The sequence below is a fragment of the Pyrgilauda ruficollis genome, unplaced genomic scaffold (assembly GCF_017590135.1).
Source record: "Pyrgilauda ruficollis isolate IOZ18807 unplaced genomic scaffold, ASM1759013v1 scaffold86, whole genome shotgun sequence".
NCBI lineage: Eukaryota > Metazoa > Chordata > Aves > Passeriformes > Passeridae > Pyrgilauda > Pyrgilauda ruficollis.
Window position 1 is genome coordinate 4,546,579 of NW_024530599.1, and position 24,185 is coordinate 4,570,763.

At 48.9% G+C, this 24,185-nt stretch overlaps 1 protein-coding gene across 1 annotated transcript in view; it reads right to left on the reverse strand.

The window, feature by feature from the left end:
- Positions 1-724: 724 nt before the first annotated feature.
- PFDN1 (prefoldin subunit 1) overlaps positions 725-24,185 on the reverse strand; it is a 31,411-nt gene continuing 7,950 nt past the window's right edge. Inside the window, exons 3-4 of the mRNA XM_041488001.1 lie at positions 16,577-16,661; positions 725-879 (exon numbers count right to left, since the gene is read on the reverse strand). Coding sequence (XP_041343935.1) covers positions 796-879; positions 16,577-16,661 — 169 coding nt within the window. The 3' untranslated portion in view covers positions 725-795. The remainder of the gene's footprint in view (positions 880-16,576; positions 16,662-24,185) is intronic.

Here is a 24,185-nt window from a genome sequence, read left to right on the forward strand (position 1 = left end):
TCCGGCCGCGCACCGCGGCCCTGCCGGGCGGGAACGGAGCGGGACACAGGGAATGGAGAGGGAATGAGGGAATGGAGAGGGAATGAGGGAATGGAGCGGGACACAGGGAATGGAGAGGGACACAGGGAATGGAGCGGGAATGAGGGAATGGAGCGGGACACAGGGACTGGAGAGGGAATGAGGGAATGGAGCGGGACAGAGGGAATGGAGCGGGACACAGGGAATGGAGAGGGAATGAGGGAATGGAGAGGGAATGAGGGAATGGAGCGGGACAGAGGGAATGGAGAGGGAATGAGGGAACGGAGAGGGAATAAGGGAACGGAGCGGGACACAGAATGGAGTGGGAATCAGAGAATGGAGCGGGAATCAGGGAATGGAGCGGGACAGAGGGAATGCAGCAGGAACAGTGGGAATGCAGCAGGACAGCAGGAATGATCCAGGGCAACAAGAATGACCTGGAGCAGTGGGAATGACCTCCTGGCACACTCCAGCCTGAGCCTGTTCCCACGCCCATGTCTGCGTCCGTGTCCATGGTTGTGTCTGTGCCTGTGCCAGCCTTGCCCACCTCCCTCTTCCCCCAGCAGGACTTTCCCCAGTGCCCACAGCAGGCAGCAGGCAGTGGGTATCCACAGGATGAGGATACAGCAGGGATGCCCTGCAGGCCCCTCATCCCAGCTCTTCCCACCACCCCATTTCTCCATCACACCCACGCAGGGAGAGCAGCCACAGAGACACGTGCTGTGTTTTATTAAGGTGGGTGGGGGATCAGGCAATGGGGATCAGCCAGGGGTGCCACTACTGTGCCCTGCGGGCCATCAGCATCTCCCGGATATTGTCTTCTGCTTCCTTCACGCTCCGCTCCAGGTACGACTTCTTCTGCTGCAAGGCAGAAACCAGAGGTAAGCCAGGATGCCCCAGCCCTGCCAGCACAAAGCTGGGTACCGGGCCCAAAGCCACCCAGGCAGAGCTGTGGGTGCTGGCTGGGGCACCCACCACTCTGCGGGTGTCCCATGTGGGGACAGCAGTTACTCACTCCCAGAGGCACAGACACAGGGCAATGTCTACACACACTGAATTTTGTTCCCCCCGAAACCTTCTCAGAGCTGCCAGGGCTGTTGCAACAGCGGCTCTGAAAAAAGTGGGAGCCATGAACCTCAGCAAGGAAGGAAATCAAATCAGATCCTATAACTTTTGGAGCCTAGAGAGGGACTGACATGCCAAGCCTCCTTATGGAGACACAAAGGAGAGCAAAACCCTCTCCTTGGGCACAAAAGATTCTTTTTCCCAGCTGGGCCATTTTCTAACCCTATATCCTCCTTTATATCAGCAACTCCCTGCCACCATCACCAAATACGTGTTTCCTTAATCATCTGTAATTAGGCTAGGCTTGGCAGGGAAGCAACCCCAAGCCGTGCATCCCCAGATAGGAATTCAGTGTGCAGCGTTTTTTCCTGCTAGTCTGGGTGCTCCTCTGTGGCTGGAAAAATCAGCACTTGGCTCTTTTGACTGTTTTCTCTGGGTTTCCAAACAACAGACGCAACAGTCTCCTCCGGCGTTGCTGTGAGCACAGGCTCCCAAGCTGCCCATGTAAAGCCCTGCCCTGGGCCATGCCAGCTCCCACTAAGCACTGGCAGGATTGGCATTAAATTCCAGGAGTCCAGGCCTCCACCCAGAGCATCCTGCCAGAGGCTCTGCCAGACACCAGTGCCAGGAGCCCAGTACAGCAGTGCCCCCAAAGCCCATCCAAACCAAGGACAGGTGAGGGGCAAGAACTGCTGTGCTGCCCTGAGAGCCTCACCCTGACTTCTGTGAGCCCATGGGACTTGTCATGCTGAAAATCCATTAGCCCATGGAGCAGTCCTGCTGCCACCACTGCCCCTCCATCCCCCTGCTGTGGCACAGCTGCACACTCAGCTGGAATGGCCCTGCCATGAGGACATACCTCCCAGCCCTGCTTCTAAAGGCTGAAGGGTTTGCATTTAAATCCTAAAGGCTGCTGGTGACAGCCAGGGCCAGGGTTATGGCCCAGGGTTCCTTTTCCCTCTCCGTGGTCCCCAGGCACGTGGGGTCTCTTTCACTTACAGGAACTGCTTTTGAGGAAACCACAGGGAGAAGAGCCACAGGTTCCCACTGCCAGTGACTCAGTGACACACGAGCAGGACTCTGTCACTACCGCGCTGTCCCCATGCTGCCTGCACAGACGTCGAGGGATTTCACACATAGGGAACTGAGTCTGAGGGCAGCAAGAGGACACAGGCCCAAAAAACCCTTGTGGCTCGAAGCTTTACCTCACTCTGATGACCAGAGGAGGATGGCAGCAGTAGTGCTGACTTCTAGGGGCTCATTTTTTACTGAAGCTTTTTCTTAACACCATTAAATGAGTGCATTAAATGGTCCTGCCCTCCTGTCCTCTCCCCTGCCCCTGTCTCCTGCTCCCACCAGGCAGGAGGAGACAGCTCCAGAGAGCAGCTCTCCACAGGAACACTGTCCAGCACAACTGGGAGAGCCCAGGAGAATTTCAGACATCCCATCAGGAAGCCTTGCTGGTGCCCATGTGAGCCCCACTTCCATGAGGACAAGGGACCCTGACACAGCAGAGGAGCACCCACATGGCCCATATGTGGACCCACACTGCCCATCCCTGCACAGTGGCATGCTTTGCCCTCTCCATGGTAAAGGGCTTGAGTTTAAGGCCATTTCTGCACTTAGGCAGCACCTGCAGTCCCAGCTAGGGCAGGATTCAGGGAATTTTTCTTTACCTCAATCACTCTCCTTGGTTACCTGACTTCCAAGGCACAAGAATCTGGGCTGGTCCCAGTACTTTTACTCCCTCCCAGAAGCAGTTTCCAGAGTCCCATCTCTGGGCTCCAGGAGCATCCTTCGAGCATCAAGGGGAGCCCTGCACCCGCAGCCAGGGGCTGCAAACGCCCCGAGCTGTCCTGCAGCCAGGCAAGGAGCTGGGGCTGGCTCCCACTCCAGCCCACAGCCCGGATCACAGGCGAGCGAGGAGCAGACGGGCGCCACATTTTCCGAGACACGTGGCAGAAGCGAGGTGTTTGTTCCCCAGGAAGGGGGAACTGCAGCCCGGGTTCTGCTTCAGTCATCACCAGAGCAGGAGCAGGAGGCTGCTGCAAAGCCCTCCTCACTTCCATCACCGGGGTCTAGACAGGAAACTCCGTCTCTCCCAGGGAGCAGCGCCGAGCGAGCAGCTGACACACACTCTGCCTACTCACACCAGAGCCCGAGACACGACAGCACAGCTCTGAAGTCATGCTGGAGGCTGTTCCGGTCCAGCCAGACCTGCCAGGCTGGTGGTATCTGTTCCCTGAACACCACCCTGCATCCCCAACCCCACCTCCAGCTTCCAGCTCTCAGCTTGCATTTGCACCCACAGCCCGAGTTAACCCTATATCCTCTGAGCCCCGGTTTGGGCCAGCTGTGGCTGCTGTGCATCAGCTGATGCATTTCCCTGGGAAAATGTGTTTGCTGCTCCAGGAGATTATCCTCTGCTACCTGTGCCATGGCAAGTGCAGCCTGTGGGAATTCCCAGGGCAATGTCAAAACTGCACTGCTGGTTCTGGTCCCTTGTGAAATCAAAGGTGGCTGCTGCTCTCTGAAGCCTCTGGTTTCACTCCTACAGCTGTAGCTCCAGTGCTCACCAGTCAGGAGCCCAAGGGGACATGGCAGCACACAGGCCCTGTGCCACTGGCTTTGGTGGCTGCATGACCTGCAAGCTGCTGACCCAGAGCTCCTACTCACTCCCCACATCAGTGCCCTAGACTGCCCCCACCCTCCCCCAGCTCCTGTGAGCTCCTGGACAGGTAAGGTGGGTGCCCAAACCGGCCGCAGATGCCACTGCCTGAGCCACAAAGCTGCAGGGAAGAACAGAGAAAGGAGAGAGGCTTTGAGAAGGCAGCAGGGGGAAGTTGCCACATGACACTGAGCTCCCAGAAAAGCCCCAGCTTCCATCTGACAAGCAGCACCAGGCTCCACAGGAGGCTGGGCAGTGACCCTGGTGTGCTGCTGTCCCCCTGCAGTCTCGTCAGGAGTGTGGCAGTGACAAGGAAACCCGGAGGGCACGACAGGAAGCAGCTGGTGTGTCAGCCACGGGCTCCAACTGCAGCAAGGGGCCAGTTCCTCCTCCTGGTTCACAACTCCCACAGCCACTTGCTAGAGAATTATTTCACAAAACCCTCTTGTGGGGTGTTACTGAGACTTATTTCAGAGGAACAGCCTCTGACCAACACTGCCAGGCCCTGGCAGCCCCCCCGCTCCCAGAGAAAGGCCAGTGAATTCCCATGACCCAGGCACAGCTCACTCACACAGGGAGGGATGACCCAGGGCTGCAGGTCCCATCAGCACTGGAGAAGCTTCTCCCCCACAGAGCAAGGAAGGGGAGCTGGAGGCTGCACGGGAGAGGGTGCGTGGGATCAGAGCAGGATTTGCAGCTACAGGTTTCCAGGTGGACAGCACGCTCCACATGCACTCCAAAACTGCGCCAGCTGACCTGATCCAGCCCAGGACAGGCTCTTGCATCTTCATTTCTTCCTGCCACAGGCCACCCACCAGTTCTCTTCCCCTCTCTCCTCTGTGGTGACAGCCCCCTGATCCCCCTTCTGCCCCACACAGAAAGGGCTCTGCCACCTGCACTGGGACACAAGACCAACACATGGCCATTGCCACAGCGAGATCTGGGCCACCTGTAGAACACTGACAGGGTGCAAACCCACAGAGGATGTCCCCAAAAGCCAGTGCAGTCAATGCCTCCTGGCCTGGTTTCCTAATTCCTTTAAGCTAATACCACTCCCAACAACAGTTCCTTCCCCAGGCAGGAAGGGCTGCAGCACTTGGGAACAAGACAAACCACAACCCTGATGATCTGTCTCAAAACTAGCCCCAAAGGAAATGTTCTCACCTAAATCTGCTTTCTGGAAACAGAATTGCCATGCTAATAGCTGTCTGGCACCAGGACGGACGGCAAGAAGACCCCTCCTTGGGCAGCAGAGCCAATCCCACCAGCTGGGTCTCCCAGCACATCCTGGGGGCTCAGAAACTGGACTTGGCACCTCTCCTACCCCTGAGTATAGATGTGTCACCAACCTGGACCATACTCCCCTCTGCCAGCTCTCAGGAGCCTTCTCCACCTCCGAGGCTTCCTGCAGCCTTCCTAAAAAAGGTGTGCAGGGCAAAGGGTGTGTGTGGTTCAGAACAGCTACACGGACTAAAAACACTATCTCCCACAGCTGGAGGTGCACCCAAAAATGGGACTGACCACTCACGCAGCCCCATCTGACAGCCAATGCACATCCATCTCCTATGAACCCTTCCCAGGAGGAATGGTGGCTGTCCAACTGACAGCTCCACAGGCAGAGCTGCAGGCCCTGGCAGGGAAGGCACCACCAGCCCCAGCCCCTGCCTGCGAGGAGGAGAAGGGAGGGCGGGGCACTGATAATCCATGGGCCTGGTGGGATGCTATGCCCACTGCCAACACATTCCCAGACCCCTGTGGGGGGCTGCAGGCGATGGCTTTGGGGGTTCCATCAGCCCTGGCTCCTCTGTGTTTGCTGGTGTAGGAAGTGCAGACTCCTGGAAGCAGCAGCTTGGCCGGCCCCAGCCTGGGGCTGTGCGGGCAGCACCACGAGCCAGCCCTCGCTGTGCACGCTCCTGACCAAGGTGTGCTGGCGTGGCCAGCCTGCGCCCTGGCACGGGTGGCTGCAGCCAAACAACATCAGAGGACTCGCCCTGCCACCACCCCGTTCCTCAGCTCTCCCCTGCCCTTCACTCCCCATCCGAGCAGTGCCTGCTCCCTGACCAGCTCCGCGCTGTTTGCTTTTGGCAGCAGCTGTGGAAAGACTAGATTGAATGCAAATACAATTACAGCTCACACCCCGAAGAAGAAAAGGAGCTGTGGTTAACAGAAGTGGCCCGTGGCCTTTTGACACGGTGGGAAGTCACCTCCTGCTCCGGCCTCCCACCTCCGCTCCCATTGCATCACGCTGCTGGAGAGGCCGGTGCTCCTCAAGATGACGCACCCGGACCTGGCATTCCTGGCAGATTAAAGAGCCAGCATCCACAGATTCCACAGCAAGAGAAAACTATTAATCAGCTTTTCTTGGATGGGCTTTTGATGATCAAAGCACTGTCTTCCCCCCAGCACTGTGATTCAGACGCCTCTGCCTTCAGGGAGAGTGGCTTGGCCGCTGCCAGCCCTGCGTGTGGCAGGGCCTTGGCTCGAGCCAGTGGAACAGGGCACAGCATTGCCACCCACTCCAAGAGCCCAAACAGCCCTGTGCTCCCAGAGGGAACAAACACAGCAGCTCTGTCCATCCATGCTGCCATACCCTCCCCCTCACAGGTGAGCTTCCTGTGTCAAGTCATGGTTTATCATTCAACATCGACTTCTGCTCTTCAAATTCCACTCCTCTCACGTCACCTCTGCAAATGAAAGAAAGCTTCAACCTCTGACCTGCAAACACAGATTTGCTTAAGCCCAAACAAAAATGTTTCCATGGAAATTTTAGGATCTAGTATTGGAACATGCCTATTCATTTCAGCCTGTTCTTTTTTGCCCCCATTTGTGTTTTTTAAAAAACATAATAGTGTTTTTCTATGAACTTGTTTTACGCCCAACTTGGACAGGGCAAAACAAGCTGGCAGGTCTCTTCCCAGAGAATATCTCCCTTCCCATGGCTCTCAGCATGCTTGGCTACCGGCCACCAGATTCTGGCATCCCACTCTTACACTCAGAAGGCTTCCGTTGAGGAACACTGCAGTCTTCAGGCATGATGCAGTGCCTCAAACAGGAGCCCTGAGACAACTCATCCTGTGACACCTCGGCAAACCTCTGGCTAGCCAAGAACTTCTGTATCCCCCAAAGTTAACTCAAACCATTTTTGGCACTGCCTGAGAGCTCTGTGGGAAAGTGATCAGCAGATCCTGAGCTAGAGTTGGGAGCACATGGTTGACTGGAGAAGGATCTTCCCTGGGAGGACGGCAAACTGTGCTGCCCATGCACAGGGGGCCAGGCAGCAGCAGCCCGAGCTGCCTTCACTCTTGGGGCCACCACTGCTGTTCAGGGGTTGGCAGTGCCCAAAATCCCTGTGGAGAGCAGCACTCCAAGCCCTGGCACATGCACCCCGGGGAAGGCAAACATTTTGGTCAGACTAAGCTCATGGAAGATGATGTGCTGAAGACATGTGCTCTGTTTAACAGGATTTCACTTGGAACCCCTGAACAGCACCCAGCTGCTCCTGCCCCAGGAGAAGCTGAAATAGTGGACACCAGCAAGGGGGTGGGGTAGGTCTGCAGGCAGCCCTACACCCTGATGGGTCCACCCAGCACTGGTCCTCACCCAGTTCTATGCTGTGGCACATGTACACACTGGGAATTACTACTCTACAGCAACCACCAAATATTTAGATAGACTTCAAGACTTTCCAAGCAGTTATTGCCTCAGGAAGTTGTCCAGAGTTTGCTCAAGAATGAATGGCCTGGAATAGGAAGGGAGCCCAGCTGGTTTCTGACGACAGCTGCTGACAGAAGCGTGATGCCATATACCTAAGAGGAGAAGTGATGATTCAGACCCTGGTGTTTTTCCTCATCTCTTCCTTCCACAAGGTAACGGGGACCCACAGCACTATCTGGGTTAGAGTGTAGAAGAGAAAACATCAAGCATGCAACTACATTTGCCAACTCAAGAGAATCCTTACAAGCACCTGCCTAAAGAACTGCTGGTGCAAATCCACCATCACTGTGTACTGATCCTACCACAGCACAACCAGCTGAGCTTCCCCCATCATCACTGAAGCATCTCGAGGAACATACTCTGTAAAAGCTAAGCTGGAAAAACCCCAATAACTTCCATTCTTGGTGCCTTCAAGAGAAGAAAGGGCAAGGTAAGGGGCAGAAAGCCAGGCTGCCTGCCAGCCTTTCTGCCCAACCCCAGCCTCATGGCAGCAGCACTTCACATGAACTCACTGTCTGAGCCACAGGACAGCACTTTCAGCAGAGATGGAGACAGCTGCTCTTGGTGAGTGGGAAATGATGGATTATTCCAGTGAACTCCTGCACCCTAGCCTGATGTGAACTACTACAAAAGCAAGTCGATGAGAACCTTTCAGTAGGTGGCAGCAGAAATGTATTCTCAACCCAAAGGATTCCTTTCGGGACACCCCTTCTTGGCACAATTCCCCATTCAGAGCAGTTTCCAGGAGTACATTGCTCCAGGTCAGATACTGCGCCCTAACCAGGTTATGACAGCAGAGTCAGGTCAAACAGAGAACCTGGGGAGGGGAAACTCACACAGATCCTGAAAACCCCCACGTTCTGTTTCGGCGGAAGCGTCCCTCACCAAACTGCCTCTTGCAAAACGTGCTAAGTTCCCTATGCCAGTGCCTCAGTTTCTGTGGTCCTGCAGAGCTGGTGTGGCTCATCAGGATCCCTCCTGGCAGTAGGACTTTTGCAAAACCATACCACACCTTTCAGCTCTTACAGTCCTGGCCAAGCAAGGCCACTTGAAAAGAAAAATCATTTTCATACATTTCAAAGACAAATCAAAAAGATGGTGTCAACTCCCAACTAGCAGCATCCCCCCCACCCTGTTCAGACAGCCCTGAGCTCAGAGCAGCCACATGCCCACCACCAAGGCATTAGGGACAGAGCAGGGGGTGACCCAGCAGTGGGGACAGCAGGAAGCATGACGGTGAGGGCTGCCCTGCATACCTGGGAGCAAGGTGTGGCTTTGCACAGCTGACTCAGGGCTGGGTCAGGGCTCCAACAGGCAGCAGCACGCTTTCCAAATAATTGTTTCCTGTTCTCCCCAGGCGAGATGGAGGAGGATGGAAGCAGGATGGAGGTTTATCGGGCACAGATAATCCCCCTCCCCAGAGCTGCCTGGCACAAAGGCAGCCAGGAGCCACTGCAGGGGCCTGGTGACTAAGGCAAGGACAGCAGTGCTGGGTCTGTGACTAATTATTACTCATGCAAGGAGGAATTTGGAGAGAGACCCGCATCCAGCTCAGCTCGTTGCTTTGGATACTTCTGCAGCCATAAGCACAAAGGAGAGCTTTGACAATGAATCAGACCCTGCTCTAAAATGAAAGACTTTTCAACCAACTTGGTGTTAAAATGATTTCAGTGTAATCATAAAGGCAGCTTAATGCTAATCAGAGGAAACAAGACATGTTTTCAGGCTCAGATGACTAAATGTAGGTTCTGGATGGACAAAACCATTGAGACACAGCAGCAGAAGTGGGGTTTTATTAATGCATAATGTGTTTCACTTTCCTCTGAATTACAAAGGAACGTGAGTGGACTGGCAGGAGTTACTTGAAAAGTTTTCTCTGTTAGGTTGTTGGGGTTTTTCTAATCAAGAGTAATCCCCCCCAAAAAAAAAAGTAAAAAAGTTCTGAGATGCCTTTATTTTGAAAGCATGTCTATAACTAGCCTCTAAAGGACTTAAAAGGAAGCAAACAACCCCCACATTAATTATCCTCTTGCTTTTAAAATCTACAATTATCTACCCAAAAATAAAGGTAGGAAGAGTGAAAGCAAAGTCATGAAATTCCAGTCCTTCCTTCATAAAGCCTTTGCCCTCTCAGCTGGTTTGTGTGCTTACTTTGCAGTCTGCAGTACAGGGAAGACTAACAAAGAATTACTAATTAAACAACTGCTTGCAAAAATCTGGGAGTTTGAAAACTTGTTGCAGTGAAAGATTGCTCCAAATGAGAGATCCAGCCTGGCCACTGCATACCCACACACATGTGATGATATAAATACATGTCATTGCACTCAAATCAGCATTACCCACAACCATTCTTCACAAAAATGTAGAGAGACATTAGTTTTTATAAGCCATCCCAAGCCTAAAGTGGCAGATGACCCCTCAAGAGAGCTGGGAATCCCCTTTCCCCTTTGAAATGTGAGAATTTCTTCTCCCTGTGCTTCTAAGATTCCAACATCATGTTTTGCAACCAGTGACTTGTGCACTATTTAACACATGACAAGCTTCTTACACAATTTTCAAAGCAGAACATACTGTTATTTGATCTTTATCTAACAAATTTAACACAGGACTAAGAGCCAGCTTTTAAACAGATCCACCTCCTTCCCTGCAGATACTGAGGAGCACGTGCTGCCTTTAGAATCTGCCAGGTGCTGGCTGCACACAGCTGATTTCCATCTGTCTGCAATGAAAGGTGACAGTCACACAACAGAGAAATACCCATGAAGTTCAGCTGTAAGAATACAATCCTTTTGCCACCCATTTTTGACAAACAAGACAGACCTTGAGGCTTTAAACATTAAAAAGCAAGTGAAGTGAATGATTCCTCACAGCTGTGAAGGCCTGTTCTTCATGTAACCATCACCAGAGTCAGTTTAGGGAACAGAAAGAATTAGAGAGCATTAGCTATGCCCCAGTTCCTCCAGTATTTACCTTAAATTGTGTGGCCCCAGTCCAATGTCACAGGGCCTCTCCACAAAGCAGGATTTTGGGTTGGTAGCATTAGTTGTGTGTCCATTACACTCTCAACCTCCCCAGTGTTTTGTCATTTTGAAGCCTATTTTTCTCATTGCTCAGAGTATCTTTCATTTCAAAATCAGGCATGAGAACACAGATTCTTCTCTCTGTAAGACAGCCAGACCTATAGGGGAAAAAAAATGAGCTTTGGCTACTCCCTTCTTCAAAACAAGGCTCTCATGGAGGGCAGACCACTGGTAACAGCTCTGCCCATGTAGGCTGTGCTCTGCTCTCCCACGGGAGTGCCTGTGGATGCTCCACAGCTGACAGGCAGGCAGCTGGACCACCCATGTCCTCAAAAAGCAAGCTAAGCCTGCAGCTTTGCAGCCTGGAACACAGGAGCAACCCTCAGTGAGGGCACAGCCTCAGACATGGGATGACATCAGCCAAGAGAGCCAAGATGAAACGTATTTCCCAGGAACATCACCAAGTCCAAATGTCTGTGTCCAGAAGGACCTGCCCAGACACCTGCAGCTGCCTGACACCCAAAGCCATGCAAGATGCTGGCTTTGGCCTGGCCTGGTCTCCACTGAGGGGCTCTGCAGCTCATCTTCACCCTAACATCCATCATTTGTAGAGATCCCATAGCTTCCTCCTAAAATGCCCATGCAAGCCCAAATACTAACCCTACACAGTAAACTCACTTCCACACTCCATCTGTCCCCACCTTTGGTGTCCTGCCTCCCTCTAGAGCAAGCAGAGGGACTGACCTTGCCTGTGCACACATGGGGAAACAAGAGGCAACTTCAGTGACAACTTGTTTAAAATCCTGCTCCCAGTACGTGCACACATGCCAGCAACGGAATGAGGGAACAGCACCCTCATCCAAAGTAGAATCTGCTCCAGGCTAATGCACAGAGAGTTATTCTTGAGGCTTCCCCTCTCCAAAGCAAACAGGAGCATTCCTTATTTCCCCCTGTTTAGTTAAAAAGCCCACCACACATTCCTGGGCATTGGCCTACCCCAACCAAACCATGCGATGAGAACTTCTGCGCCGTAAATCCCTGGAAGAAATTGGTCTAACTTGGGAACAGCCTAACAATTGCTACCTTCTGATGAGCGCTTTGTGGCCTGCAAAGAGCACCACAAATCTCAAGAGACCTGTTTTCACATCGTTAAAGCCACCCACAGAATTGGCCTCCATGCTGAGGGTTTCAGTAAAAAATGAAGGAGGGTTGGAGCACGTTGGAGGGTAGGACCACACCGAGCAGGTCCATCCCAGCCATACCTGCCCCAGGCTCCAGCGCTGCTCCCCAGCCACACCTCACCTGCCAAAATCTTTGTTCCCACAGGGAAAGAAAACACTGCTGTGGCAACTGTCAGAGCAGACTCATCGCAGGGGGGGCACCGCCACTCCGCCTCAGGGCTGCAGCAAAGCCATTTTAAAGCTCCCAGAAAAAGAAGATTAGAGAAATGGAAGCCGCAGAACGAGCGGGTCTGTGCTCAGGCAACACCGGGGAACAAGTCAGTGGTCACCTTAAGGCATTTCAGTGCAGTCACTGTGTAATTTCACCAGCTTTGCAAACATCACCTGAGGCTTTAAACATGGAGCACAGCAGTGTTTGAGAGCACAGTGTTCCTTCCTCCACCAGGAAGGAGTGCAAAGACATTTTCTGCATGGGATAGGGAAATTTGACATGGTGTTTTAGGGCTCGCATGAAGGATTTCCGAATTAGAAATCAAGCCTTTAGGTACAGCTTTCTTGATTATATTTTCTACTCCAGCCAGCCAGAGAAGAAACCAACCAAGCCTTTATCTGGGCAGCAGTAAACTTTCAGTCTCCCACAGGCATGTGAAAGAATTGCCTGGGAAACAAGCACACAGCTATGCTGTGTTCAGAGTTTAAAACCAAAATCCAATTCCCCCCGAAAGCTGCAGGTTGCTTTTGCCCTTTTCCCGAAGGAGCTAAATTCAGTGGCACACAGCAGACGGAGCTGCCCAGCAGAACCTCCCCCTTATTTGTTATTTTTAGCAATTTAGTCTGACAACGCCTGACAACTAAACAAGCTGAATATAGCAGGAGAGAAGGGGACTATCAGATATTATCAGAGAAAGCACACAGTGATAATCACTTTCTCCACCCCTAATGAAGAATCAATTTTCCATGTCTTTATAACATCATAGAGTTTGTTCTTTTTAAAATGCCACATTTAAAAACAGAATCCATCTAGCCCTACAATGGAAACGGATAACATTTCCTGAAACAAAGCATTGTTCCACCCCTCACATATCATGTTTCCTTAAAAACAAGGGAAGAAAAACATTACTTGGTTTTTCTCCTAATACTGCACAAACATTGCTGAGCTAAAAAGAGTCTGTGCTCATCCCTTTAGAATGCTTTCAAAATAGATTTAACACATACCCCTTGTACCGTGAAACACAACAAGAATTTGATAGTATCAGGACTGGAAAAATCCAATCCTGCTAAGCAGGACGTGTCCCATACCGGTGTGTGAGGGAGCTGATGGCACCAATCTCTGGAGGTTTGGGTAAGCCCCGTTGGCAAAGCTTGCCAGCAGGCACAGCTCCTGTGCCAGCAAGCCTGGGCAGTGTGTTTGGATTCCAAAGGATTAGATACAAGTTGTGAAGTTCAGAAAGCCACACAGGTGCATATGGAGTTGGCAGGCTGAGAACATTGGGGCTGTTCAGCCTGGAGACAAGGAAACATCACAGCACCTTCCATGACCTGAAGGGGCCTACAGGGAAGCCAGAGAGATACTCTCCATCAGGAACTGGAGTGACAGGACAAGGAACAACGGGTTCAAACTGAAAGAGAGGCAATTTAGAGGGGAAATTAGAAATTAGAAAGAAATTCTTTACTAATTGAGGGTGGTGAAGCCGTGGCACAGGTAGCCCAGAAAAGCTGTGGCTACCCCACGCCTGGAGAGACCTGGTCTAGTAGAAGGTGTCCCTGCTCATGGCAGAGATCTTTAAAGTCATCCAAACCTTTCCAAACAAAACCATTCCATTATCATATATATATATATATATATATATATATATATATATATATATACACTTAGATATATTCATGTCCACACACACAGCTTTAACAAGCAGAGTAAAGCTACCTTTGGTTTTCTTCAGACAACTTCTGCAGAATAACTAACTGCATCTCCACACCCAGACTCCTTGGTGCTTTCAGAACACAGCTCCTCTCACCAAGCATAATGCGTGTCCCAGCCAAGCCTTATTTTCCCAGCCCCTCACAAGGACAGGTCTGGCTGTCCTTGCTGCAAGGAAGCCCAAACCAGCAGCATCCCATCAATTTTGTGATGCTGCCTTGAAAAATACAATGCACTGCTTCAACAGTGGAGAAACCCATGAGAGAGAAGTGAGGGAAAGGGAATTACTGCAACCATGTACTGCAGTGGAGATTGTCAGACAGAGAAGAGAGACATAACTCACATTTTTCAAAGTTCACTGGCTGCTGTGAATGTCAGCAAAACCAGCTCACACCTCTGAAGCAAATTAAAGACACATTTTCAGGAACAGGCAGCTGGAGATCTCCTTGCTATGCAGCTGGATAGATTTCCAGAAGAGCTCAGCCCTCCTCTGCAAACTCCTCTGCAAACAGCACCGAGGTAGAGGGGAGAGCATTTCTCAGATTCAGGAATGTGTCAAAAGATACACATTTCACAATGGTGTCATCATAGCAAAGCACAATTGCCTCAAGCTCAGCTATGTGAGTAGTGAGATCAGCCACACCATTGGGTACTGGGGGATTACTCTGACCAGCCTGATTCAGCTGTGCAAAGTGAGAAATATGAGTAAGTCATAAGGTAGTTAACAATGTAAAATATAAACCTAAGCTTTAAAACCCATCCAGTTTTAATAATGAATGGAGAGATGTTTAACCTTTCTTGGTTTGCTATTTATTTTACAACGATGTGGTGGAAGCACAAGGTCACAAAGTTTCACATTCTTTCCTGCTTTGGTCACAACTTGTTTTCAGGACAGTAAAATCCCCTGCTCCTGTGATAAGTGCTCTCTGAGTTGGACCCAGGTATTTCCCCTCAAATCTCAGTTTCCAGCAGTTGTCAGCCTAAAGTGCTTGTCCTCTTCCATGGGGAATCCCAGGCCTAAGGAAAACCCTCTTCACAAAACTGCCACAGCCAGCTGGAAGGAGATCAGTTAAAAGATGGACTTGAATGTTTACTTAACACAAACTTTTGAAAGTGTTGGCATTCTGAGCCCTACTATTCACGATTAAAAAGAAAAACCAACCCATGTGGCAGCCACCTTTCCACTCCAACCACCTTTTGAGACAGTCTCGGTTTTGAGACTCTTGCTGGAAACTTCAACTCAATGACCATAACCAGAGAGATTCAGCAACAAAGCAGAAAAACACATTTGTGAAGCAGCCAGTTCTGAGGCTTTGTGTAAGAACAGCAAGGTTATAATTTGTGGGAAATTCCACCCATTCTGCTGAACTCAGTGATTGAGAAGTTCAGGAGGTTAGATAATTCCCCATCAGGAACAGGAAGAAGCCCAGATGGCACAGCTGAAGGGCACAGTAGCCAAGAAGCTGACCACAGCCCGCTGCAGCTGGCAGCAAGGGACCCCAGGGGCAGTTTATAAACAGGCTGCCAGCCACATTCCACCTGCTCCCAAACCCAGAGGTGCTGCCATGAAGTCCTCCAGCCCCAGTTGCAGGGCTGTCTTTGCACAAAGCCACTGGATCTGGGATGGCTCCAAAGGAACATGGATACAACTGCTTTTACCACATAACCATACAAATGACTATGCCCTGCCTGCACACCCCCTTAGATACACAGCCTGTCCACAGAGCACTTGCCTGACCTGTGCAGAAAGAGTTCTTGTGGGCAGAAACGCAAACCCTGCTGAGAGTCTGGCACAGGCAGCACTCCAAGCAACACAACATCTGGGGATAGGCTTGCTCCACAGCTCCTCAGGCAGGCTGAGTTTTAAGAAGGGATTAAAAAAAATAGACTCAACTTCTGCTTTAGTGTAAGTAGGAGACAACAGAGACAGAACTGCACAGGTCTGAATGGGTTTGAACACAGACTTCCTATTCCTGCTTGTCCCTACTTATTTGGTCTCCACTTCACTTTCTCCAAAACAATAACAGATGGAAAAAGCAGCTTGACACAAGCTTGGTCTTTGCTTTCTTTGTCATTCCCCAAAACCCAAGAAACAGGGGTTTGTACTAATGATATTTGAGGAGAATTATAAAAAACCACACACTAACAGCCTTGGAAAAGTACATTTTGCACTTCTTCTCAGAAGAGCTGTAAGCTGCAGACGCAGCCACAAGAAGATAGTCAAGATTCACTAGATAGCCTGTTTGAACACTGGAACTTGCGCAGACACTGCTTTTTATTTCCTAGATATCCTTCTATGCCTTGAATACTCCAACCAGATAAACACAAGAACACAGAAGTGCTCTGACCATGCTGTCAAAACAAAGTCCCACCTCCCCACAGATCTGCTCTTCAACAGCAGCCCCAAGCAGATGCTTTAGGGCAGAGAGTAAGGACAGGGCAGGCTATATGGTACTTCCTCCTCATACTTTCCCACCCTCCAGACATTTTTAGCTCAGGGACTTCCTGAGCAGGATGCCATTTCTACATATTTGGTAATTCTCAATGGATTTCTCTTCCATGAATTTGTGCAATTGTTCTGAGCCAGTGTAACCTTTAAATACCCACAGCACTGGCGAAATTTTACATCACTTATCTGCTGCAAATAACCACACAAACATCCTTTTGCTTGTTTTAGACCTTGCTCTTACTAATCTCATTTGAATGCCTCGCTCCGTTTTCAGACCAGGGTACAGAGCGAACAATCAATCCCAACTGGTTTGTAGATCTAGGAAAGGAACCAAGTGCCTTGAGTTACTTGTAGGTTACTTGTAACAGTAACTCAAGTAACTTTAAGTAACTTGGAGGCTGGGACCATACCAAGCAGTGTGTGTTACAATCTCTGTTACAATCCTTCAGCATGAAAAGTACCAGATAAAAACAAGAGCTGTAGCAAAGAGCATCTTGCAGACCTTTAATGTTTTACTTTCATCACCACTTGCCCAAAACTTACCTCTAACTCCTTAATTTTCTCTTCGGCTATTCTCTGTTTTTCTAAGAGCTGATTATGAATCACTCCTTTAGGCTGAAGAATAAACCTACAAGTGAAAAAGAAGAGACAGAAAAAGTTGGGTGCTTTTTACATCAGTGTTCACCAGCTGTGCACAAAGTCAAGCTAGAGCCATCCCTGCTAAGTGTTCATCCATCCTCCCTCTGTCAGAGGGAGACAGGAGAAATTGCTCTGGTGGCTCCCAGAGCCCCCCAGGCTGGCCCCAAAGGCTCACCAGCCTCACCCGTGCTCTGGGAGGATGAACATGGACACACGGAGATCCCCCTCTGTCATTCAGTGTCCTTGGATGATCTGAAAGCAGTTCTGGCACACAGCCAGCAAGGGGAGTCTGTCAGCACCCTCCCTTCAAAGGGATTTAAATCAGTTGATGGCACAGAGTCAAGGAAGACTCTTGACAGGTAAGAGACGTTTATTAAGGGTTTAGTGCTCACAAGTTAAACAAACCCATACAATAAAACCAAAGCTTTCCACAGGGAAAGGCTGAGGGAGTTGGGGTTGTACAACCTGGAGAGGAGCAGGCTCCAGGGAGACCTTACTGCAGCTTTTCAAAGTATAAAAGGGGCTGACATGAAAGAGAGAGAGAGGCTTTTTACCAGGGTCTGTCATGCCAGGCAAGGGGCAATGGTTTTAAACTGCAACAGGCCAGGGTTAGATTGGACACAGAGGAGAAATGTTTTAGACTGAGGATGGTGAGGTGCTGGTACAGGTTGCCCAGAGAAGCTGTGGCTGCTCCAACCCTGGAAATGTCCAAGGTCAGGTTGGACCCAACTTAGAGCAACCTGGGATAGTGGAAGGTGTCCCATGGCAGAGGGTGGGACTGGATGGTCTGTGAAGAACCTTTCCAATCCATCCTTCTGTGATTTGACAAAACAGAGACAGTGCTTCCAGCAGAAGCTATGGAACTTTCCCAGCTCCCACTTCTCAAGCCTTGACTTTAACCCAACCCCTCACTGATCTCCAAACCCACGCTTTCACCAGCCAAAGGGCTTTTCTGTGAGGTGGGAAGTGGCTGCTTTTAACTGAAGTTATGGCCACTGGTTTCCACTTGTTCTGTTTTCAACTGCCAAAGGGATTTGAAAGATTTATCCATAACATCTGAGTCCTGCTTGCCAACAAGCAGAAAGGTGCCTCAGAGAAGCCTCTGAAGGAGCACCAACATTCAAAGCAGCTCTCCAGTACATGGCACTGGCATTCCACAAAGAGGTAAAGGACAACTAAGTTCAAACAAATTTTAGGAACCCTTCATGGTTGTTTTTCAACCTTCCAGACATAAAGAATGTACAAGCTGCAGATTCACCCCCTTCCCTACTTAGAAAGTCCCCCAGGGGATTTAGAAGGAGCCTCCATGGGTCATACCAACGAGGTCAAGGTCTCCTCTAGCACCAACTAGGGTCAATGTCTTCCTGCCAGGTGACAACAGCTCATGCTCCAACAGTTAAAATGAGCAGCTTTAGACAGGGCAGAATCAGAGTGCATTCCCCGTCTGCTACAGAAAAACCTGAAATCAGTTTGCAGAGTCATCTCCCACGACAAATGACATTATTAAAGTGTTTGCTCAGTGCCTGGTAAACACAAACACGGATCTGCCACTTGGCTGGAAACCCAGTGCCCTCTGCATCAGTAACCCAGCCAAAAGGAAAACTACCTGCCACATGCATTCCTGAAACGCATGGGAGGAAAACCGTGGATAATTATAATAGGTTTCCAATTAAAACTCTCTTTGGGGTTGCTATTAACTGAACACAGAAGCACCTCCTCCTCCTCCCACTTCTTTCCCTGTTCTGCTTCACCTCCTCTTCTCCACAGGAACTTCCGCTACATCTTTTATGTTGCAATTTTCTCAAATCTCTCTCATTTTTTCCTCAGTCTTGGCTCATGCTTATTGCTGGCATCATCTTTGTTCTCTGTCTGCTCCTGTTCTTACCAACACAGCTCACTCAGACCCTCTTTGTCTCCTCAATCCCTGCTTCCTCAGTCAGACTCTCTTTGTCCCCTCAATCCCCCCTTCCCAACAGGAGGTGTCCCCACCATTCACTTGCACACAGCGGTGATGGCTTGGGGTCCTGGCATACAGCAGACTGCTGAAATAACAACACAGGTAATTTGTGAAAATCAAGTTCAAGACCACCCTTCTAGGAAAGAAGTTATTTTCATTGCTGTTAGATACAGCCAGAGAAGAGGTACTTTTCAGGACCACCAGCAAACACATTATTCTGATGCTCTTACCTCAGGCATACAGTATCAGAATAAAAAACATCAGCCTTCACACACATCCCCTGTAAACTCAAATTTTGCCTTGCTTCTGCAGTAGCTGCCATTAGTGAAAACCAAAGCTGCAAGATGCCTTTTGTACACAAAGCCATGAGTCCCTTCCCACGTCACTGCTTCCCTGAGCCTGCCTGTGTATGTGAACGTTTCCTGAATTATTTCCTTTTTTTGTGGGGGCAGCAAAGAAGAATACAATCCCTTCTGATTTGCTTCCCCAAATTGTACAGGAAGATTGATCATTTTGGTTTCCCTGACGTCCCTGGTCTAAAAAACAAAGTTCAACAGCAACACAGCTTGAGCAATTTTCCCCATGCTGCAGCTGGGAATGTCCCTGCTGGGTGACAGGCACTGGGCGATCCCGGCTGGCTCACAACTGCTACAGGCACCAAAACCTCCAAAAAACAACTGCCTGACTTCACTTTTATTCTGCAAATGTCAACAGCAGTCATCAGAGAAAATATCCTCCCTCCCACCCTCCTGCAATGCTCTGGCAGACATGCGACAGCAAATTAAAATTGGATGGCTGAAATTAGCACTGACGAGACCTATGCGGGCAGCTGGGCACAAATACAACCACCCCGATTTTGCTTGCTATAAAACAGAGGGCTGGAACCTGGTCTGTTCACACACTTGCTCAGAAGCAGGTTGGATGTCCCAGACCTGGGCAGCAGCATCCTGCAGGTCTTCACCAGTGCTGCTTAAAGTCCCCCAGTTGAGTTCCCTACCACAGGACCACGGAGCTCTCGGTCTCAAGAGCACAGGTGCCACCCTGGAAGAAGCCAAGGCCAGGTCTTTGAAAGCTGAACTGTAAATCCACACCCACAGTTCACTGTTCAAATCTGTGGCTTTGCTTTCCAACACAAGCAGGACTCAAAAACTATCAGTTTTTTAGAGTCTAGTTTGGGATACACACATTATGGAGATCTTGGCCAAAGTTTTTACCTAAGGAAATAATGTGGTTTATGGCAGCACTTGGAAAAAGCAGAAGTTTGTTCTGCTCATTAGGTAAGAAGTGCTGCAGGGAACTTGTAATAAACCAGAATTTAAATTTAATCTAAATTTCATTTTTCCAATTACCCTAAGTAATACATCAACTTGATGATTTCTAGGTTTTTTCCTCACCAAGCTGGAGAAATAGGGCAGTGTCATTCTGTTGCCTGGTTTCAGTTAGATGCAGTTATTTTATGTAGAGATTTTCAAGCTCATTAAAGAAGCACGGTACATTCTGACAACCTTATTCTTCCCTGAGTGAGTTTGTGACCAAGCCTTTCAAATACATGAAGTTAATTCTATGCCTGAAGGTTCACCACCAGCTGAGAGCTGACCCCATATGAGAGTCACCGAGCTGAGGAGATCCTTTCTGCTCAGTGGTGCAGAGCCCAGCAGGTGACACAGCTAATACTGACCCAAGAGCTGCTTTCACAGCTCTGCTGGAGTTCATGGGAGTCTCCAAGCCCCCAGAGTTTGTGTGTTGGACTGGGATGGAGTTTAAGCACTGCTAATCCACAGAAGACAGGCAGCAAACCAAGTCTTCTCCGAGATACGAGAGTTCAGCCGTATCCTCCTGCTCTCAGTGAAGCGTCACAGCACACACTCACAGACCTGTCAAACATGACACCTACACTATCAACCATGAAACAGTGATTCAGAAACATGTTCAGCACCCCAGTGGCAATTACAAAGCTTAGTAACAATCACCTCTTCACACAGGAACTTTTTCACTGTTGCTAAATTAACACAAAAAATATCTGGGTCAGAATGGACAAGTTCACCCCATCTCACCTGGCCGCCCATTTCAAAGAGAACGGCTACTAGAAATAGAAGAGCACTTGCTAATAATTTTTCCAATGTCCATAGATTATGGGTAAAAACTCAAAACACACCAAAGAAAATTAGAAATGAAAGTTGCAGAGGAGGGGGGTCCCTGAGGACAGCAGTGCTCAGCCAGACCTGGGCTGCCAACAAGAACAGCTCCATGGAGCAGAGCCAAGTGGCTGCCAGTCGACTGCACCTACATGCTTCGCCTCACAGTGACTGCTGGTTCTCAAGTGCAACATGGGTACAGAAATAGAGCACAAGGGAACTGAAAGAGAAACCTTGCTCTAAATATTCCACTTGTTTCTATTTTCCTCCCCTTGCTAGCTCCTCACCAGGAATTTTGTTTCCCTAAGGCAGAGAAAGTGGTTTATATACACTCTGAGACTCACTGCTAGTTTCTTTCTGAAGGGACCTCTTACCCCTTCACAATTCTAATTTTCTATTATGATTTTCATTTGATCAGTGTTTATATTGCACTCCCTGATGCTCTGGCCCAAAAGGCCTTCAGACTCCTGTCAGGTCAGCAGCGCTGCCCACTTCATCATCTGTCTGCTCCTTTGTGTCACACATACACACCCACAAAGTGATGATGGTCCAGTGTAAGTAATTCCATAACTCAGCCTGTTTGCATCAAAATGTGCTGTTTACTTGACTTTGAGACATAATATTGGATTCTGAAAGATTCGCCTCTTAATGAATGAGGTTATGGAGATGTTTGTTCAGCACATGCCACTCTTCATTATGACATACAAGTCATTAAAGTTATTAAAGGTGGAGTCACAGTGATGCTCATAGTTCAGGTTTTCCATGAAGAATCCCTACTTTCAATTACTTGCAACTGCAACAAACTTCAGCCTTTACAGCTGGAGCTTTCAGAGGCAGGCAGCTGGCCATGAGCAGCCTCTCCTCTGCCCTTGGAGTCAGGAAATGTGATCCCAGTGTTTCTCCTGCCTGCCTTGCCTATGCAAGAGGCTGTTTGTGTTCAAGTATTCAAACCAGGAGGGAAGGAGCCTCACAACAGGCCACAGGACTCCTGCACAAAGAGTCTGCAAAGAAGCTCTTCCCGCTTGGCTCCATGTAAATCCTTGCAAGAATCAGGGTAGCAGGGGAAGCCTCAGCTTTTCCCCTGCCAAGATGAGTACACAGCTCTCTGCCTAATTCCAGACAGACAATTTTACAGGTACATATGTCCAGTGTTATTTTGCCAGAATAATGATGAATGGCAGATCTGTAAGTCCATTCACCTGGCTCCCAGCTCACACAAAGAGCCACTGTAACTTCAGCTACATGGTTCTCATTCCATTTGGGAAACTCTCTACAAAAACTGAAAAGAAAACAAACAACTTTGCGCAAAGCCATATCATTATTTTAACATGTTTACTGTAGTTCTAAGCAACCTAAAATGTTGTGGTATATCACAGCAGTGTTTACATGGAATGTCTTCCTCCTTGAAACCAAGTGCTTGCATTAGACCACTCTGTGAGAAAAGTTTGGCTAAGCCCAGTGATGCATTTATCTATTTAAAGACGCTTTTTAATTCTGAACTTGCACTGCTGCTCAAGCTTTGAGCAGACTCAGCAGGGGATTACTGCATTTTAAGTACTGTTCAAAGCCAATGGAAGAAAGGCTTCCAAGGAGCTGATCCCAAGCAATCTAGCTTGATTGAACCAAAACCAGCTGTGCAGGACTGCCAGCACCCAGTAGTCCTCTTCTACTCTCCCAGGATTTGCTGGTGCTTCTGCAAATGATTTTCTATGCAGTTCATACCAGGCACAGTTTATACCCCTCCAAATTCCAGTTTTAGTCACTGTAGATGAATTACCCAGTTCCAAACAAGACAAGGAAGCAATATTAAAAAAAAAAAAAAGAAAAGAAAAATCATCACTAATTATAGCTTCTGCTGCCACCCTTCATGTCTAAGAGTTTCACATTTTTTCAGCCTGATTTTGAATTTCCCATCAACAGATCATATGCCTTAACTAGAGCTGGTTCAGAACAGATGGAGTTTGAACAGATGAGTTGAAGCTTTTCCTATGTTTGCATTTATTTTAGTGGTCAGTCGTCTCACTGGGTCACCTCGATATAGCTGACCCTAACTATTCCCCCCGCATACCTTAAAGCAAAACAAATCCTGCAGCTTATGTCGGGAGGATTATACATGAATACATTCCAAGGAGCAGCAGTTTATAGCTCACATGACATTCTGCTGCCCTCGGAGAGGTGGATGAGCACCAGGAGCTGTTTGGGCAGAAGAATCCCCAGTGGGCAGCACAACCTGCGCAGAGCAGCCTGACACACCGGAGCACGCAGAGACCGGGATTAGCGGCGCTGGACATCGGCCAAACCGCGTCTTATGTAGGCCCCAACAAGGGTAACTTTTACTCAGATGAACGTTTGTAAGCCATAAACCTATTTACTCTAAGGAGCTAAAGGATTTGAACAAAGAATTCCACGCCTCAAACCTCGCTCAAATTCGCTTCCTCAAAGCTCGGCACGGGCTGGCCTGATGGAGCCCCACGGAGGGGTTTGGGCTGCACTTCAGGCCATGTTTACATTGAGCTTTCACTTTTTTGGGGGGCATCTCTCAGTAGCTCCAGCATATTACATTACCTCGAGCCAAGATAGTAACACAGCTTGCAAACAGCAGTTTCTGCATTGCCAGACACTTAACTAGATGGTAGATTTATACCATTGTTCATGTTGGGTTCTTTAAAAAAAGACATCAGGAATATACCTCTAAGTGCGTATTAAATATAGCACAACCCAAAAAAAGAAAATAGTACTGTGGTCTGCTTTTAATGAGCATCATAAATTCTTTTTGAAGGCTCAATTGACATAAATGGAATTAAAAAAAAAAAAAACAACAAGCAAATGCCTCCTCTCTATCATACAGGAATTCATAACATTTGAGATTAAATCCATGTGGGAAAACACTGCAAGAACAACAGCAGTTCATGCAACTGAAATCCCCTTGAGTGGATCTGCCTCACTATATTCCTGATTTAGTAGTTTTGTCTTCTAATTTTGTTTTCATATAATTTGTTAATATGTAGTAATGATGAGCTGTGGCTTACTTAAGCCAAGGGAACTCAGATCACTACAATATGCCAACCACACATGCAGCTCAAATAGATTTTTTGCAGTCTGGGTTGTACCAGAAGCAGAAAACAGAAATTTTTTTCCAATAATAGGAAGTCAAGATCCATTTCTAAAATCTGCTCTATTTTCAAGAATTCCCCACAAATTCCTATGGAAGAATGCTGAACAGAAAAAAAATTAAAACCACAACACCACATGGACATGCACCAAGGAAAACATAAACAAGCAAATGCTGGTGTAGGCACCCTGGTAAATAATCCTAAAGACATTTCTATTTTAATTTTTTTCTTATTGATAAATATTCTGTGATCAAAAAGGTGAACTTCGCAGTGGCAAATGAAGTGACATGAAGGTACTGCTACACTCT